This window comes from Mobula hypostoma, chromosome 6 (genome assembly GCF_963921235.1).
Source record: "Mobula hypostoma chromosome 6, sMobHyp1.1, whole genome shotgun sequence".
NCBI classification, from domain to species: Eukaryota; Metazoa; Chordata; class Chondrichthyes; order Myliobatiformes; family Myliobatidae; genus Mobula; species Mobula hypostoma.
The window spans coordinates 121,991,680-122,008,058 of record NC_086102.1 but is presented as its reverse complement, the minus strand read 5'-3'; the positions used below and the strand labels follow the sequence as shown (position 1 = coordinate 122,008,058).

Here is a 16,379-nt window from a genome sequence, read left to right as displayed (position 1 = left end):
TGGCCACACATTTTAATTCCACATCCCATTCCCATTCTGACATGTCTATCCACGGCCTCCTCTACTGTCAAGATGAAGCCACACTCAGGTTGGAGGAACAATACCTTATATTCTGTCTGGGTAGCCTCCAACCTGATGGCATGAACATTGACTTCTCTAACTTCCGCTAATGTCCCACCTCCCCCTCGTACCCCATCCGTTATTTAATTTTACACACACATTCTTTCTGTCACTCTCCTTTTTCTCCCTCTGTCCCTCTGACTATACCCCTTGCCCATCCTCTGGGTTCCCCCCCCCTGTCTTTCTCCCTGGGCCTCCTGTCCCATGATCCTCTCGTATCCCTTTTGCCAATCACCTGTCCAGCTCTTGGCTCCATCCCTCCCCCTCCTGTCTTCTCCTATCATTTTGGATCTCCCCCTCCCCCTCCCACTTTCAAATCTCTTACTAACTCTTCCTTCAGTTAGTCCTGACGAAGGGTCTCGGCCTGAAACGTCGACTGTACCTCTTCCTGGAGATGCTGCCTGGCCTGCTGCATTCACCAGCAACTTTGATGTGTGTTACAGTCTCGGAATGTGTGCATCGGATATTTGGTCTGCGAAGGTTTTTCTGATATCTTAGTCTAGACACTCCTAGTAATACTAGAAGTATTTATGCCATAATGGTGAAATAGGCTTAACCCCCAGTAGAGTCGTAGCACTCACATATTCAGCCTCAAAGTTGAGTTTATTGTCTAATGTTGTATACTTAACACTTCCAACAGAAGCTGTTCACCTCCAGCATGATTTTCAACCCCAATCTGCCAAATGCAGAACAGAAATCTCCTGTACTTAATAAAGTGGCCACTGAGTGTATATAGAAACATAGAAAATAGGTGCAGGAGTAGGCCATTCGGCCCTTCGAGCCTGCACCGCCATTCAGTATGATCATGGCTGATCATCCAACTCAGAACCCTGTACCTGCCTTCTTTCCATACCCAATGGTCCCTTTAGCCACAAGGACCTTATCTAACTCCCTCTTAAATATAGCCAATGAACTGGCCTCAACTGTTTCCTGTGGCAGAGAATTCCACAGATTCACCACTCTCTGTGTGAAGAAGTTTTTCCTTATCCCGGTCCTAAAAGGCTTCCCCTTTATTATCAAACTGTGACCCCTTGTTCTGGACCTCCCCAACATCGGGAACAATCTTCCTGCATCTAGCCTGTCCAATCTCTTTAGAATTTTAAACGTTTCAATAAGATCCCCCCTCAATCTTCTAAATTCCAGTGAGTATAAGCCTAGTCGATCTTTTTGTGGTCTTCTGTTGCTGTAGATGTGTTGTGCATTCAGAGATGCTGTGCTGCGTATCACTGTTGTAATGCGTGGTTATTTGAGTTACTATCGCCTTGTTAGTTTGAATAGGTCTGGCCTCTCTCATTAACAAGGCATTTTTGCTGACAGAACTGTCACTCACCGGATGTGTTTTGTATTGCACACCATTCTATATAAACTCTAGAGACTGTTGTGCGTAAAAATACCAGGGGATCAGCAGTTTCTGAGACAGTCAAACAACCCCATCTGTCACCATCATTCCATGGTCATAGTCACTTGGATCACATTTCTTTCCCATTCTGAAGTGTGGTCTGAACAACAACTGAACCTCTTGACCATATCTGCATGTTTTTAATCATTGAGTTGATGCTCTATGTTTGGCTGATTAGATGTTTGCATTAACGAGCAGTTCTACAGGTGTACCTAATAAAATGGCCACAGTGTATTTTCAGTACTTTTTGTTATTATTTCAGTTTGTCTGTTTTGTATGATGAATTGTTGCAAAAATATTTAAACAGTGCATGAAAATTTTTAAAAGTTAAAGATGTTTGAAAAGACCTACAATCATGATCCTGATTCAGCATCTGGAGCCTTATACTCAGTGAAACGTTTCAAGCTCTGTATGAGTGCAGGAAGAACTAATATTCTGTTTGTCCTGTCTCTGCTTATTCCCTTACTTTCCGAGTTCTGATGGCTTCAGCTGAATCGCTAACTCTTTCTCTTAATATAGATGCTGCCTGTCCTGCTGAGTGTTTCTAGCTTCTCCCATTACGTTCCCTGGTGACCGTGTGGGTTTCATCCAGGTGCTCTGGTTTTCTCCCACGGTCCAAAGACGTACTGGTTGGTAGGTTAATTGGTCATTGGAAAATTGACCCATGATTAAGCTAGAATTAAATGGGGGGGATTGCTGGGCGACGTGGCTCAAAGGGCCAGAAGGGCCTACTATGCGCTGTGTTTCGATAAAATATAATGTTTCCAATATCTGCTGTTTATTTTCAATTTTCATCTGATTTCTGCAGCTGTTTTTGCAAGCATTGATCTAGTCCATTGCTCATGGGTCACTTATGAAGGGCTTATTCTGTGTATATTGTTTGCTAGTTAAGTATTTCTATTATTAGTGTTTTTCTTGAGGTTTCACTGCCAATAGAAGAGCTGTCCTGTTTTTCAATTTATCAGTTCTAATATTGGCATGTGAACAAAGAAAATTTTGTTGCTCATCACTTGTTAATTAGGTAATGTAATGGAACGTAATTTAAGGTCTGTGTGTCCTTGATGTAATTCAACTTGGTGGTCATGGCTGCTCCACTTTATTTTCTGTGAATGGACAAATCCTATTATCTGAACTATCAGACCCTGACCTGCAAACTGAAGTCCATTGGGAAATAAAGGTAATGATTTGAAAGTATTTTTAACCACAATTTTTGATTTTCTATTTGCTTTCAGTGACGCACATTATTGTTCCCAGTGATCATGCTCTCTGTACCATGAAGTGTTTGATGGGGATTATCTCTGGCTGCTGGTTTGTGGATTTGCAGTGTAAGTAATCCGTTAGATTGAAACAACCACTCTAATGTGCATTAACTAGACCAGACTAAACACAAAATGGCTGAACCATGTATTTGCCTTGATAGCAGTTCAAGTTATAAATGTATTCTTAGGAAATCACTTGCACTTTATAATCGTTAACTAATTGTGAGTTTTCATCTGCTTGGAATTTTGTGAATCATGATGAGTTTTGCTATCACTTTCTTATATGATGTGAAATCACTGATTTGATGCAACAATATAATGCAAAGACATAAAATTACCATAAATTACAAAATAAATTGTGCAAAAAAGGGAATAATGAGGCAGTGTTTGTGAACCATTTGAAAATTTGATGGCGGGGGTGGGGGGGAAGAAGCTGTTTTTGAATCATTGAGATTGGGTCTTCAGGCTCCTGTACCTCTTCCCTGATGGTAGTAACATGAAAAGGGCATGTCACTGATGGTGAGGATCCGTAACGATGGATGCTGCCTTCTTGAGGTATTGTCCCTTGAAGATGTCCTTGTTGTAGGGAGTGTTTTCTACTCGTATATCCTGAACAGCTTTACGATGAGCTTTGCCAGGCTCAACTCTGTTGTTCCATCTGTGTGCTATAGAATTTATGCTGTGTAAAGGGGTTTCGTAGTTTTAATGAAATTAAATTTCCTGTGCCAGGTATTGTAATGAGACCTATCATGTTTTACATTTTTAATTTTTCTTGCTGTTGGTGTGAAATATGATTCTGGCTTACTCATATTGGTCATGTGTCCCAAAGCAGACTATTTGTAAGTTGTTGTAAGATTAATTCTTCCAGGCAACCACAGTAGAAGGGCTTTTCCTGACTGCGTATTTTCATATTTTTTGTGCAGTTATCAGCATTGCCAAGTACTCTATCTTGAACTCTTTGAGACTTGTGGAAGCTAGTGGTAAAGCTCCATGCATCGCACTTGTTATGATGTGCAATTGCAGGATAGGAATTAGACAGCATATACCCAGTATTTTCTATTATTATTATTTCAGTTTTTCTGTTTCATATGATATATTATTCTGCTTTTTGAAAAAAGTCAAATTACTGCAACAATGCATGAAAGAAAACTTGAGATATTTAACATATAAAGTAAAAGCCAAGAACGCTAGAAACTCAGGATTGAACAGCATCTGAGTAAAAAAATAGTGAATGTTAACCATTTAACTTAAGAATGGGGAAAGGGAAAAAATAGTAGTTTTCAGTTGCAGAAAGGTAAAGGAAGGATTGATTAGCTCAAAGGGAATATCTCTAATAGGATTAGACCAAATGAGTAAATGGTAGTAACAATTAGGATCAGATTATGTCTCCTTATCTATAATATGTATTGATTATTATCAAGGCTGTGTCCTCATTCTGCATTAGGCCTTGTTGTTACCATGCAGGAGGCCAAAGATGGATCAGAGTGGGAACGGGGTGATGAATTAACGTGGCAGGCACACTCAAAGCCGCTCCTTTTGAACTGACTTCGTTGCTGCAATGAGGAGGAGACCAAATTGTGAACACTGAATCACTGCACTAGATTTGAAGAAGTGCAAGTAGGTTCCCGCTTTACCTGGGAAAAGCTGCTTGGTTTGGGAAGGGAAGAGCTGAATGGGTAGTTGTCGTGTGTCTCGTGGATGCAGGGGAAGTGCCATTAGACTAGGACTGCTAGATGGGAGGTGGAAGAGCAGAGCAGATAATTGCAAAGAGAACAATCCCTTCAGAATGATGAAAGGGAGAGGAATAACTGTATATGGTGGTTTAATCTTTTTAGAGCTAGTGGAGATTGTGGAAAACACTGCATCTACCAATCTACCATCTGGACATAATTGCAGTCTTCCAGACCCTATATTGATTCTCCAATTTTTGGTACATTGCTCTTTTTTGAGTTCATTTCGGGCCTACTGATTATATCCCATGTCCTTGCCATTCAAAGCATACTATGCAAATGAAGAAGCATAATCTAATCCTAATTTACTAACACTGCTACATTCACTTTTTTTAAATTAAAATACTTTATTTTCAAAATGTTCAAAAAAAAACAATGAGATCAACAAAAACATACCAGCTCAGACATGTATAAAAAAGAAATGAGCAAAATAAAAGATATAACATTAGAGGGATGCCTATTGTACAAAGTGCTCAAAAATACTAAACGTTAAATCTCAAATGAGGGCTGTGAGAAATCAGCTGGGGGGAAATTGCTCATCCGCCCCCCGATCTCGTCCAGGTAGGCAAGAAATGGATCCCAGATAGCCGAAAATGTTTTAATTGAATTGGTTCTCAAGAACCTAAGTTTCTCCATCTGTATGACTATCATATCAGCTATCCATCTCTGAAAGGAAGCGGGAGAAGGTGACTTCCATTCCCTCGAGATAAGTCTTTTGGCAACAATCATCCCCAGCATAAGAGACTGTTGTATGGCTACAGGGAAACAAATAGTAGATTGCGAGCAGCCAAATATAGCGAGACCAACTTCCAAGGGGAAGGATCTTTTATAGGCCTTTGAGTACCAGCCAAATATTTTGGACCAAAATCCAGTCAGTAATGGGCAAAACCAAAAGGTGTCTGACAATGTGGCTTCCGTCCCTTGGCATCTATCACACATTGGCGAGATAGAAGGGTAAATCCTGTGCAATCTAAGTTTAGAGTGTTACGTACCCCGTAACTGGGTTGCCAAACCAGCAGAAATGGATCACTCAGTTGGAGTCTGGAGTACTAGAACTAAGAAAGTTTTATTAAAGAAACGAGCAACACAGTAATCGAAAGGATAATAAATGCAACAGTTCAGCGATGATAAACGCACATGTGCACAGAATTAAGATAACAGCATCGATCAAGCTCTATCGTTGTCTAGGGGTAAATGACCAAATTTCAAAATGACTCAAAGTTCAGTCCAGTTCAGTTCGCAGTAATCGTTGCCATGGCGATGGACAACGTGGGGGAAGAGAGAGATAGAATAGGAACAACTGATCATTCAGAACGGCTTCACTCACAGACCAGCGAGATGGCTCACAAACAGCTTTTTGGGCGAGTCCTTGGTGATGTCACCTGAGGTCACCGACTGTGACCCCTCCTCCAGATGCGGTCGATCCTCTGCAGTGAACCCGGCACCCAGGCAAGGGCGGACACACACCGGGTTCCCGCTGATCGTACCTTTCCACCCTTGTCGTTGTCTGGTACTTCTCACCCACTCGTGAGAGGCGCACCGCTTCCAGGGTCTCGTTACCTCGGGTGGCGTGTGTCTCCTGCCTTAGCGAACCTGTCCCTTTTTATCCCCCTGCTGGGGCATCGCCTGTCCATCACTTCAAACAGTTCAAGGTTCAAAGGGGGAGCCACTCCAGACAGCTCTCTCTCCCCCGTTCCTTCATTACACATCTCCAGACGCTGCTCCATTGTTCCTTATCTCTCCTTCCCCTGAGGGCAGGTGGCAGACCAACTGCTGATGCCACTGATGCTAGCCCAGGCCAGCAAACATCTTAATTTTATGTGTATTCTCGTAACACTTCCCCCCTTTTAAGGATTTTTACCGGGAGGTAAAAATTACAAACATGACTACATTATCTGATACATACACAATATACATCTTTATCAGCTATTTGGCTAATACAGAGAATTTGAAGCTGTCAACACCTTGACAGACAGTCATCACATTTTCTGTTCCTTTTACATGTGTTATTAATAATCCCTTAGACCAGGCTCCAACTCAGCAAACTTCATAGTGGCCAAAAACACTGATGAATTGCGACCAATGTAACCTCTCATTTGGTTTTGTCCCGGACCACAATAACAAGGGTCGTCCCATTCCGACTCAGTTTTCTCTCGCAAGGGCTTAGTAGGAGGGGAACGGGTATTGACCGCAGAGTTATTGCAAAACTTCCTGCAGTACCCCACCATCTCCAAAAGCGTTCTGAGGGCCCTCTTGTCTGTCGGGGTTGGGAGGTCAGCGATAGCCTGCAGTGTAGCTTGCATCGCTGCCAGCTGCCCCTGTGTCACCACAATTTCCAGGTAAGTGACCCTCGTGTGGCCGAATTCATTTTTTTCAAGGTTCACTATCAAACTGGCTTCAGACAGCCGTATTAAATTGCCAATACACACCTCTGTGGTCATCAGCCCTTTAGTCACTGAATTACTCAATATATATGAGTGTTCTTTACTGGGCTGCCCTATTGTAACAGACATAACCCAACGACCCAGTTCTTTGCATTTCCTCGGGACAATCAAACACATAGGTGCGAGTCGTTTAATTACTCCTTCTAAAGATTCGCTTTGTTCGGGGATTAAGGGAGAGACCTTATCAGTAGACCTGGCCAAAACAATAGCCTTCTCCCATCTGACCGATCCCATCCTAATCTTTTCAAAATGGTTCTTTTCTCTTATCAGGGGGCCCCTAGCTTCATTGATTTCCACGCTAACACCGACTAGGTTTGTTAGCATATCAAAAGCCGGTGACCGTCTCAGTTCGCGTCGGTCATGATCAATAACATTTTTCCCCCTGGGCAGCCGGTAAATCTCTTTCATGATTCCACCAACTGTTTCCTCCAGCACCGCAAAATGTCCACCGGGGGGTACCTTGTGGGCCATGTTAAAAACCTCATCCCCATAACTCTTTTGCACCACCCCCCACTCCTCATCTGCGGATGCTGTACTTGATTTCCCTTTCTTCCTTAGCACTTCCTCATCCGCACAATAGCTTGTCAAGGCTGTGTCAGAGAGAGCGGTCTCGGCAAAAACCATCAGCCCCTCGTCTCGCTCCTGCGTCTGCACAAATTCTTTCCTGGCTACTGCTACGTCTGTCCCAGCTCCCTCACTACCTCTTATCTCACTACACCCTGTCTCATACAAGGTTGGCAGAAATGTTTCAGCCAAATTCACCATCGCGGGCGGGGCCTCCATGCTGGCAGGCTGACCCGTCAATCTCACGACTGGGAACACGATTCCTCCGGCGATGTCATTACCGAGCAAGACTTCCACGTCTTTCATCGGTAATTCGGACCTCACCCCGATCGTGACTAGTCCAGAGACCAGGTTGCTCTGTAAGTGTATCTGGTGCAAAGGGACTGACTCTGTCCCTTCCCCAACACCTTTGACCTCTACCTCCCCAGTCTGGGTCTCTGAGCTAAACTCTAATACACTCTTCAGTATTAGTGACTGACACGCTCCCGTGTCTCTCCAGATCCGCACTGGAACTGGTTTTAACCCCTCCTTCACTGACACCAGTCCGGCCGAGATAAACCTCTCGCGCCCTTCCTGGACTTTTTCAGACCTATCCTTCCCTAGCGGTTCGCTTAACAGCTCGATACAGCCATTCCAAATTTCCGCTTTTCCTTTCCCCGTCTCCTTCCTTGGGGCAAAGCACCTGGACGCAAAGTGTCCGACTTTCCCACAATTATAACAGACGACCCCAGGAGACTTCCTACCAGACTGCTCCCGGTCTACCTTATCCTTTTCACTAGTCCCCGGCTTACTTTCTGACTTTTCCGGCGGACTCTCCCCTCCGTCCTGACTACCCTTCTGGTAGCCTTTACTCGGGGCAAACTTCATTTTATGCGTCAACGCATACTCATCCGCTAACTTAGCAGTTGCGGCTAACGTGGCTGCCTCTTTCTCATCGAGGTAGGGTCTCATACCCTCAGGGACACAACCTTTAAACTGCTCAATCAGAATCAGTTGCAGCAGTCTGTCATAATCCCCCTCTACCCCTTTCGAGGCGCACCAACGCTCACAATATGTTTGCATCTCACGAGCAAACTCCAAATACGTGCGGTCCCACCGCTTCCTCGCATTCCGGAACCTCTGCCGGTATGCCTCCGGGACCAACTCATAAATCCTGAGGATGGCCTCCTTCACCACCTCATACTTCTGGGCATCTTCCGCGGATAAAGCGGAGTAAGCTTCTTGGGCCTTCCCTTTCAGTACACTCTGAAGTAAAACAACCCACTTATCCCTCGGCCAGTCCTGACTTATAGCCACCTTTTCGAAGTGGAGAAAGTACCGATCCACGTCGGTATCGTCAAAAGGGGGAACCAGCCTTACCTCCTGGGTCGCCCGGAACCCTCCACCTTGGTTCGGCACGAGCCCCTGCTCGGCCCTTATCTTTAACTTCTCCAGCTCAAATTCCCTTTCCCTCTGTTTCTCCTCTCTCTCCAACTGTCTGTCCCTCTCTTTCTCTTCTCTCTCCATCTGTCTGTCCCTCTCTTTCTCTTCGTGTTCTAACTGCCGTACCCGGAACTCGTGCTCGAGTCTCAGTTTTTCAAGCTGTACCTGTACCGCGTCTCCAGCAGGTTTTTCAATAGACACCTCCCCCAGCTCACCTTGGGGAAACACTCCTTTAGATACATAGTGCTCTACAATAGCTCTGTGTATCTCCTCTCTCCTCATTGTCGACTTCACCTTGGCAAGATTCACCCGTTTGGCCACAGCTATCAATTCCGATTTCCTGGCATCCTCTAATGCCTCCAAGGTCGGCGCCTTTATAAATTCCTCAACCTCCATTTCTGCTGTTTGTCTTTTCTTTCTTTCGGGAATTTTAACCCAATCAATTTACTCCGTCCCAAATTTAGCGTTCAAAATCGCGGACGAGAACCCCACTTATGTTACGTACCCCGTAACTGGGTTGCCAAACCAGCAGAAATGGATCACTCAGTTGGAGTCTGGAGTACTAGAACTAAGAAAGTTTTATTAAAGAAACGAGCAACACAGTAATCGAAAGGATAATAAATGCAACAGTTCAGCGATGATAAACGCACATGTGCACAGAATTAAGATAACAGCATCGATCAAGCTCTATCGTTGTCTAGGGGTAAATGACCAAATTTCAAAATGACTCAAAGTTCAGTCCAGTTCAGTTCGCAGTAATCGTTGCCATGGCGATGGACAACGTGGGGGAAGAGAGAGATAGAATAGGAACAACTGATCATTCAGAACGGCTTCACTCACGGACCAGCGAGATGGCTCACAAACAGCTTTTTGGGCGGGTCCTTGGTGATGTCACCTGAGGTCACCGACTGTGACCCCTCCTCCAGATGCGGTCGATCCTCTGCAGTGAACCCGGCACCCAGGCAAGGGCGGACACACACCGGGTTCCCGCTGATCGTACCTTTCCACCCTTGTCGTTGTCTGGTACTTCTCACCCACTCGTGAGAGGCGCACCGCTTCCAGGGTCTCGTTACCTCGGGTGGCGTGTGTCTCCTGCCTTAGCGAACCTGTCCCTTTTTATCCCTCTGCTGGGGTATCGCCTGTCCATCACTTCAAACAGTTCAGGGTTCAAAGGGGGGAGCCGCTCCAGACAGCTCTCTCTCCCACATCCTTTCATTACACATCTCCAGACGCTGCTCCATTGTTCCTCATCTCTCCTTCCCCTGAGGGCAGGTGGCAGACCAACTGCTGATGCCACTGATGCTAGCCCAGGCCAGCAAACATCTTAATTTTATGTGTATTCTCGTAACAAGAGTAATGGAGACGATGGACAACTTTAAACTGGATCAGTTGGTGCCTGCTGTTAACAGAGCAAGCCTGTATCATAGACAAACATTTATCGCAGGCAGCATCAGATAATTCAATGCCTAACTCCTCTCTCCAGGCATCTCTAATCTTCACAGTAGATGCTACAATGCAATTATCAAACAAACGTACAAACTTAGAAACGAGATGCCTGGAGTCAGGAGGGTTCTTTAAAATATCAAAAAACATATGTTCCCCTGGAAGGATTTCAAAATTACAAATCTTAGATTGAATGTAGTGTCTAATTTGCAAATAACTGAAAAAAGTGTAAATGAGGCAGCTCAAGTTTCTCTTTCAGCAGACTAAATGTTGCAAACCGTCCCTCTATGTACAGGTCTTCAATAGAAACTAGACCCTTCTCCCTCCAAACATGGTAGGTTTTATCTGACCATGAGGATAGAAAGGAGTGATTGAAACAGATTGGTGTTTGTACAGAGGTCTCTGGTAAATTCTGAATGCTCCTAATCTGATTTAGAATTCTGACGACATTTTTCAAAACAAAACTCAAACTTTTTGAAGTCCCAGTCCTCTCTAACTTGGAGAACAGCATGGCTGGCAAGGAGGAACTGACAACAGAGTTGGACTCCATACATAGCCACGAGGGACCCCCAGGGGCTAGGTTATCCGGAGCCCCCTGTTGCCAAAACATTAAAGCACTAGCATTGACAGCCCAATAATAGTGTCTAAATACAGGTAATCCTGGCCCTCCTTCAGACTTGGGCTCTTGTAAATGAATTTTCGAAATCCTGTGATTCTTATAATTCCAGATATAAGACAATATTATGGAGTCTAACTCTTTAAAGAAAGCTGATGTAAGAAAAATGGGGAGATTTTGACAAAGATGATACCATTTTAGTTGAATTTAAATGACCAATCATGGACAGAGGTAGGGTTTTCCAACTTTCTATATTCTGTTTAAGTTTTGAAATAAACTCCACGAAGTTTAATTTGAATATTAATTTAGGAACTTTGGGGATTGTCAAGCCGAGGTAAGTAAAATGATCTTTAACTACTTTGAACGGGACACTTCCCAAAAAACTCCGCGTGTAATCGATGGAGAGGGGCATAAAGTCACTTTTTATCCAATTGATTGAGCATCCCGATAGTCTGCCAAAAGAAGTGATTAAGTCTAGAAGAAGGGGGACTGACTTTTCTGAGTTTTGTAAGTAGAGTATCACATCGTCAGCATATAAACTAATAAGTGTTTCAGTACCTCCCACCTCCAAACCCAGAATATTTGGGTGACTTCTTATTTTTAAGGCAAGGGGCTCTACCACGATGGCAAAAAGGGCCGGCGAGAGAGGGCACCCCTGCTGGACTGAACCGTGTAGGGGAAACAGAGTTGAATTGTCACCATTACGCCCTATCCTCGGTATATGCGGCTTCAGACTATGCGGATTCACAGTTATGTGAGGAACCTATTTCTACCAACGTCTCGTTATATGCGTCCAAACCTCAGAGTTATGCGAGGAGCACTGCCTTCCTGCCAATACAAGTCACATGTGCACGCTTCACAGTCTCACTGTTGGGACGAGAAGCACCGCTTTCCCGCCAATACAAGTCAGGTGTGCGTGCCTCACAATTTCACTCCCGCCACTCTTGCATTGGTTTTGGCAAGGTGTGGATGCGCGATCTTAAACTTCCGTTGGTTTTACATACGGTGCAGTGATTTTGCGCTTGAAATATTTATGCCTCCTAAGCGTCTGATGTCATGTCCTGGGCCGTCAGCCGAGCGGCAGAGAACCGCTTTAACACTTGAAAAAAGGTTGGAAATTATAAACAGCGCGGCATCAGCTGAAGGGAACACAACTCTGGGACGCTACTGCCGGGAACAGAATCTTGCCTTTAAAGTTCTTTTGTTGCTTGACAATGCGCCAGCCCATCCTAAACATTTGGACAGCAGTCATCCTAACATAACAGTGCATTTCCTGCCGCTTAACACAACATCGCTGATTCAACCACTCGACCGGTGTGATCCACATTCAAGGCGTACATATTTTTTTTTACGGCGAACTATCTCTCAGATGCTGCAAACAACAGACGATTTTGAAAATCCCGGGAGTATACCAACGGTGAGGGAATGGTGGAAGACGGAACACTTGGCACAAATGGCGGTGGACATGGACCGATGTTTAGAACGCAGTCAGCATTTCAGTCGTTCCCTGCCGTCAACCCTTCTTCCCTACAAGCAAATTTAAAACAAAATGTTGCCAAACAAACAACCCTCACCACTTTATTCAAATCGGTAACACCCGCCAGCAGTTCTAAGAGTTCTGTGAGTCTTCCTCCACCCCTTGCTGTGCTTGATATGATCCTGATGACCACAACCATCCACCTTATCCATGTAAAGCTGTCCGACACCAGAACAACCACTCATCTCCCGCTGTTGGTGAGTACCGTACACCCTCGGATGTTAACGTTCTATGATTTATTACATTGAATATTACCTTAAATTGATGAAATATAACACAAGTGTCTTGTAGTACAGCTTTTGTGTCGTATTGGTATGAAAATGTGAATAAATTACAGATAAAACATATTTAGGAAGCACTCTGGAACACACCCCCATTTTCTCCATTTAAGTAATTATTCACATTATGCGTCAACTTAGAGGAACGTATCCTCCGCATATAACGAGGATAGGGTGTAGTTATAATAGAGTACATTGGGCTGGCATATATCAGTTTTACCCAAGATACAAATGACTCGCCGAGCCCAAACCTGTACAGTGACTCAACATGTAAGGCCACTCAACCTTTTCAAAAGCCTTTTGTGCATCAAGGGATGAAATTGTGCCCAATTAGCTTTCCCATGATCAGCATATATAGTATTAAGGAGGCATCTGACATTGGAAAAAGAGAACCTACCCAGGACAAATCCTGTCTGATCAGGATGAATGGTAGATGACAAATGCTTATTTAGTCGGTTAGCCAGCATTTTTGTGATTACCTTTCTATCAAAATTCTGGAGTGCAATGGGCCTATAGCTGGTCGGGTCTGTTCCTTCTTTACCTTTCTTTAAAATTAGGGAAATTTTAGCCTCATACAATGTCCTAGGCAAGGCTTTATCTCTCTCAGAGCAAGATATCATTCTGAGGAGAAGTGGGGCAAGGATATCACAGAATTTCTTATAAAATTCACAGCCAAATCAATCCGGCCCAGCAGCCTTGCCGGAGGGAAATGACTTAATGGCAGAAGTTATTCCTTCCAATGTGAAGTCAAATTCTAAACCCTCCCTAGCAGCGTCACTAAGTTTCGCCATTAGAAGAGAATCAAAGAAGTCATTCAAATCAGATTGAGTGGCATTGCATTTAGAAGTGCAGAGTTCGCTGTAAAATTCTTTAAAACAGTCAGTTATCTCCTTGGGGTTAGTTAACAGGGTACCCGCCCTCGATCTAATGCAATGAATTGACCTTAGGGCCTGGGCGCCCCTGAGCTGCCGTACCAGGAGCCCCTCAGGCTTGTCCCCCATTTCGAAATGCTTTTGTCTTAATTTTAAGAGGAGGTTATTTATTTGACTACCCAAGATACAATTGTACTCATATTTAAGCTTCATTATTTTATTATAATCTTCAGAGGATTTCGAAGCCTGGTATGTCGCTTTGAGGGTTGGGAGAGTATTCTCAACCTCTAATAATCGCCCTTCTCTCTACCTCTTAGCAGCTATTTCATATGAAATTATAAACCCACGAATTACAACTTTTAATGTCTCCCAGAATGTGGAATCTGACACCTCACCGTTATCATTAATTTCTATAAAATCTTTTAATCTGGTGGTGATATATTCTATATATTTCTTATCGGTGAGTAGGGAGGGGTTAAAATGCCAGGAATAGATTCATTTGGAATGGGAGAGATTTAGGGACATTGTCAGGGGCTATGGTCAGAAATTAATCTAGTATGATATTTTGTATTGGTAACATGAGATAGTAAATGAGAATCAACCAAAAAATAGTCTATTCTATTATAAGATTTGCGAACATCAGAATAATAAGAATAATCCTTGTCGGTGGGATGTTGAACTCGCCAAATTCCTAGATCTAATCAAATCATTTAGGACCTGCACTGACACGATATTTGAGGGCGGGTGGGAGGACAATCTATCTAAATATGGGTCCAAGTAGCAATTCAAGTCACCGCTGATTATTATATTTGAATTACTGGCATCCAGAAGTAAATCAAAAACTTTCTTAAAAAAAAGGTTTGGTTCGTCTGTGTTTGGACCACAAATATTAAGGAAGGTTAGCGGAAACGAATTAATGGTGCCAGAGATCATCATAAACCTGTCAAGAGGATCTGTGGTCATGGAAGTGGGTTGAAATGGAATATTTTTCCTAAAGAGGATAACCACAGCACAGGCATGAGAAGTAAATGGTGACTGGTAAACCTGTGATATCCAGCTAGACCTCAATCTGTGTTGCTCAGTTACTTTGATATGGGTTTTCTGTAGAAAAATCACATCTGCAGATAGAGATTTGAGATGTCTAAAAACTTTATCCCTCTTAACAAAGTGACCAAGGCCCTTAACATTCCACGAGACTATTGTAATACCTTTACCCCCCAGCTGTGTTCTACCGCAAGGCCTCTGCATATGAGAATAAAAAAGAGATTATTAGAGTTGAGCACAAACGTCGTAAACAATGCAAGATAACTGGCAGCCTCATAAGAACACAACATACACAAAAAAAAAAGCATGTCTGAGCTATAAACAAAAACAACACACACCCTAACCCACCCCCCTTCGTGTCTCCCTAAACCAGACACATAGTTCCCCATATCCATCCCAAAAGGAGCTGCTGGACAGGTAACTAACATTACACAATTATCACACACCCCCTCTCCGAGAAAATTTATAACACAAATTATATAATACCGTTAAACAAATGCTATTAGGGCTGGGGAGAGTTATCCAATGTCCACACCTGAAGCTGAACATTCATGACACCAACACAAATTTAACCCTTATAATAACAAAAATATTTAGAACATTCTCTGCAATTAAATCCCAGTGCAGCATACAGCATTGCAAAACTACATATAACAAGCAAGTCCCGCCCCATATCCCAACATGGAAACAGGCACAAATATAAGCTGAATAAACAGTGTCAATATATCTACTCCCTTTTTCGTGCATTATTCCTTTCCAAGAATTGTGCTGCTTCTATCGGGTCGTCATATACTTTAGGCGCTCTTCCATCTTGATGATAAATATAGAGCCTAGCCAGATACCGCAGGGTGTGCTTGATTCCTCCATCATGCAGAGTTTGCAGTACATCACAAAAGGCGTGACGTTGAATCATCACCTCTTTAGTATAGTCCGGGAAGATCAAGACCTTATTTCCCTTGTATCCATGGGTTGTAGTCTGCTGCGGTGCAGGATCAGCCCTTTCACTTGAAAGTGATGGATATGTGCCAAGATGGTGCGTGGTTTCTCGCTGGCAGCCGGCTGGGATAGAGAGAGCGATGTGCGTGATCAACTTTTAACCGGATATGGGAAATGCTCTTCCCCGAGCAACTTGGGAATCAGTCTGGAAACAAATCCAGTAGGTTTACCATCCTCCTCGCCCTCTTGTATCCCTACAATCTTAATATTATGTCTCCGGGAACGAGCCTCTAAGTCATGCACTTTAGCTTCAAGCTGGCTATTTTGTCTGATTAGCTCTGAATACTTAACTTCAACCTCTTGCATACGTGTTTCAAGGTCACTGGTAGTTAGTTCCTGATTAGCCACACGAGTTTGTAAGTCAGCCTGGGAGGCCACAAGCGCTTCAAACTTGCTCTCAAAAACATCAAAACGGTTGTTAATGCCACGCAGAACTGACTGAGAAATCTCCTGACCTAATTCCTTGCACATGGCGTAAGTTTTATCCGGAGGTATCTCAGATGCGGAGAAGTGCTTTACCGACCCGTTGTTAGCACTAACTTTGGTAGTTTGGCAGTCGGCGGTCTTGGCTTTATTTACCTTCGGCATTGTCAAACTTTTCCAGACACTTAGTTTAGACATACACTGTTGGCCTATGAATGAATAAAACACAGTA

At 43.6% G+C, this 16,379-nt stretch overlaps 1 protein-coding gene across 2 annotated transcripts in view; it reads left to right on the top strand.

Annotated features, from left to right (window-relative positions):
- Window positions 1-16,379, top strand: part of bard1 (BRCA1 associated RING domain 1) — a 258,292-nt gene that overhangs the window by 190,128 nt on the left and 51,785 nt on the right. For both annotated transcript variants that reach the window (XM_063051578.1, XM_063051577.1), the window contains exon 9: window positions 2,752-2,844. In XM_063051578.1, the coding sequence (XP_062907648.1) occupies window positions 2,752-2,844 (93 nt within the window). The remainder of the gene's footprint in view (window positions 1-2,751; window positions 2,845-16,379) is intronic.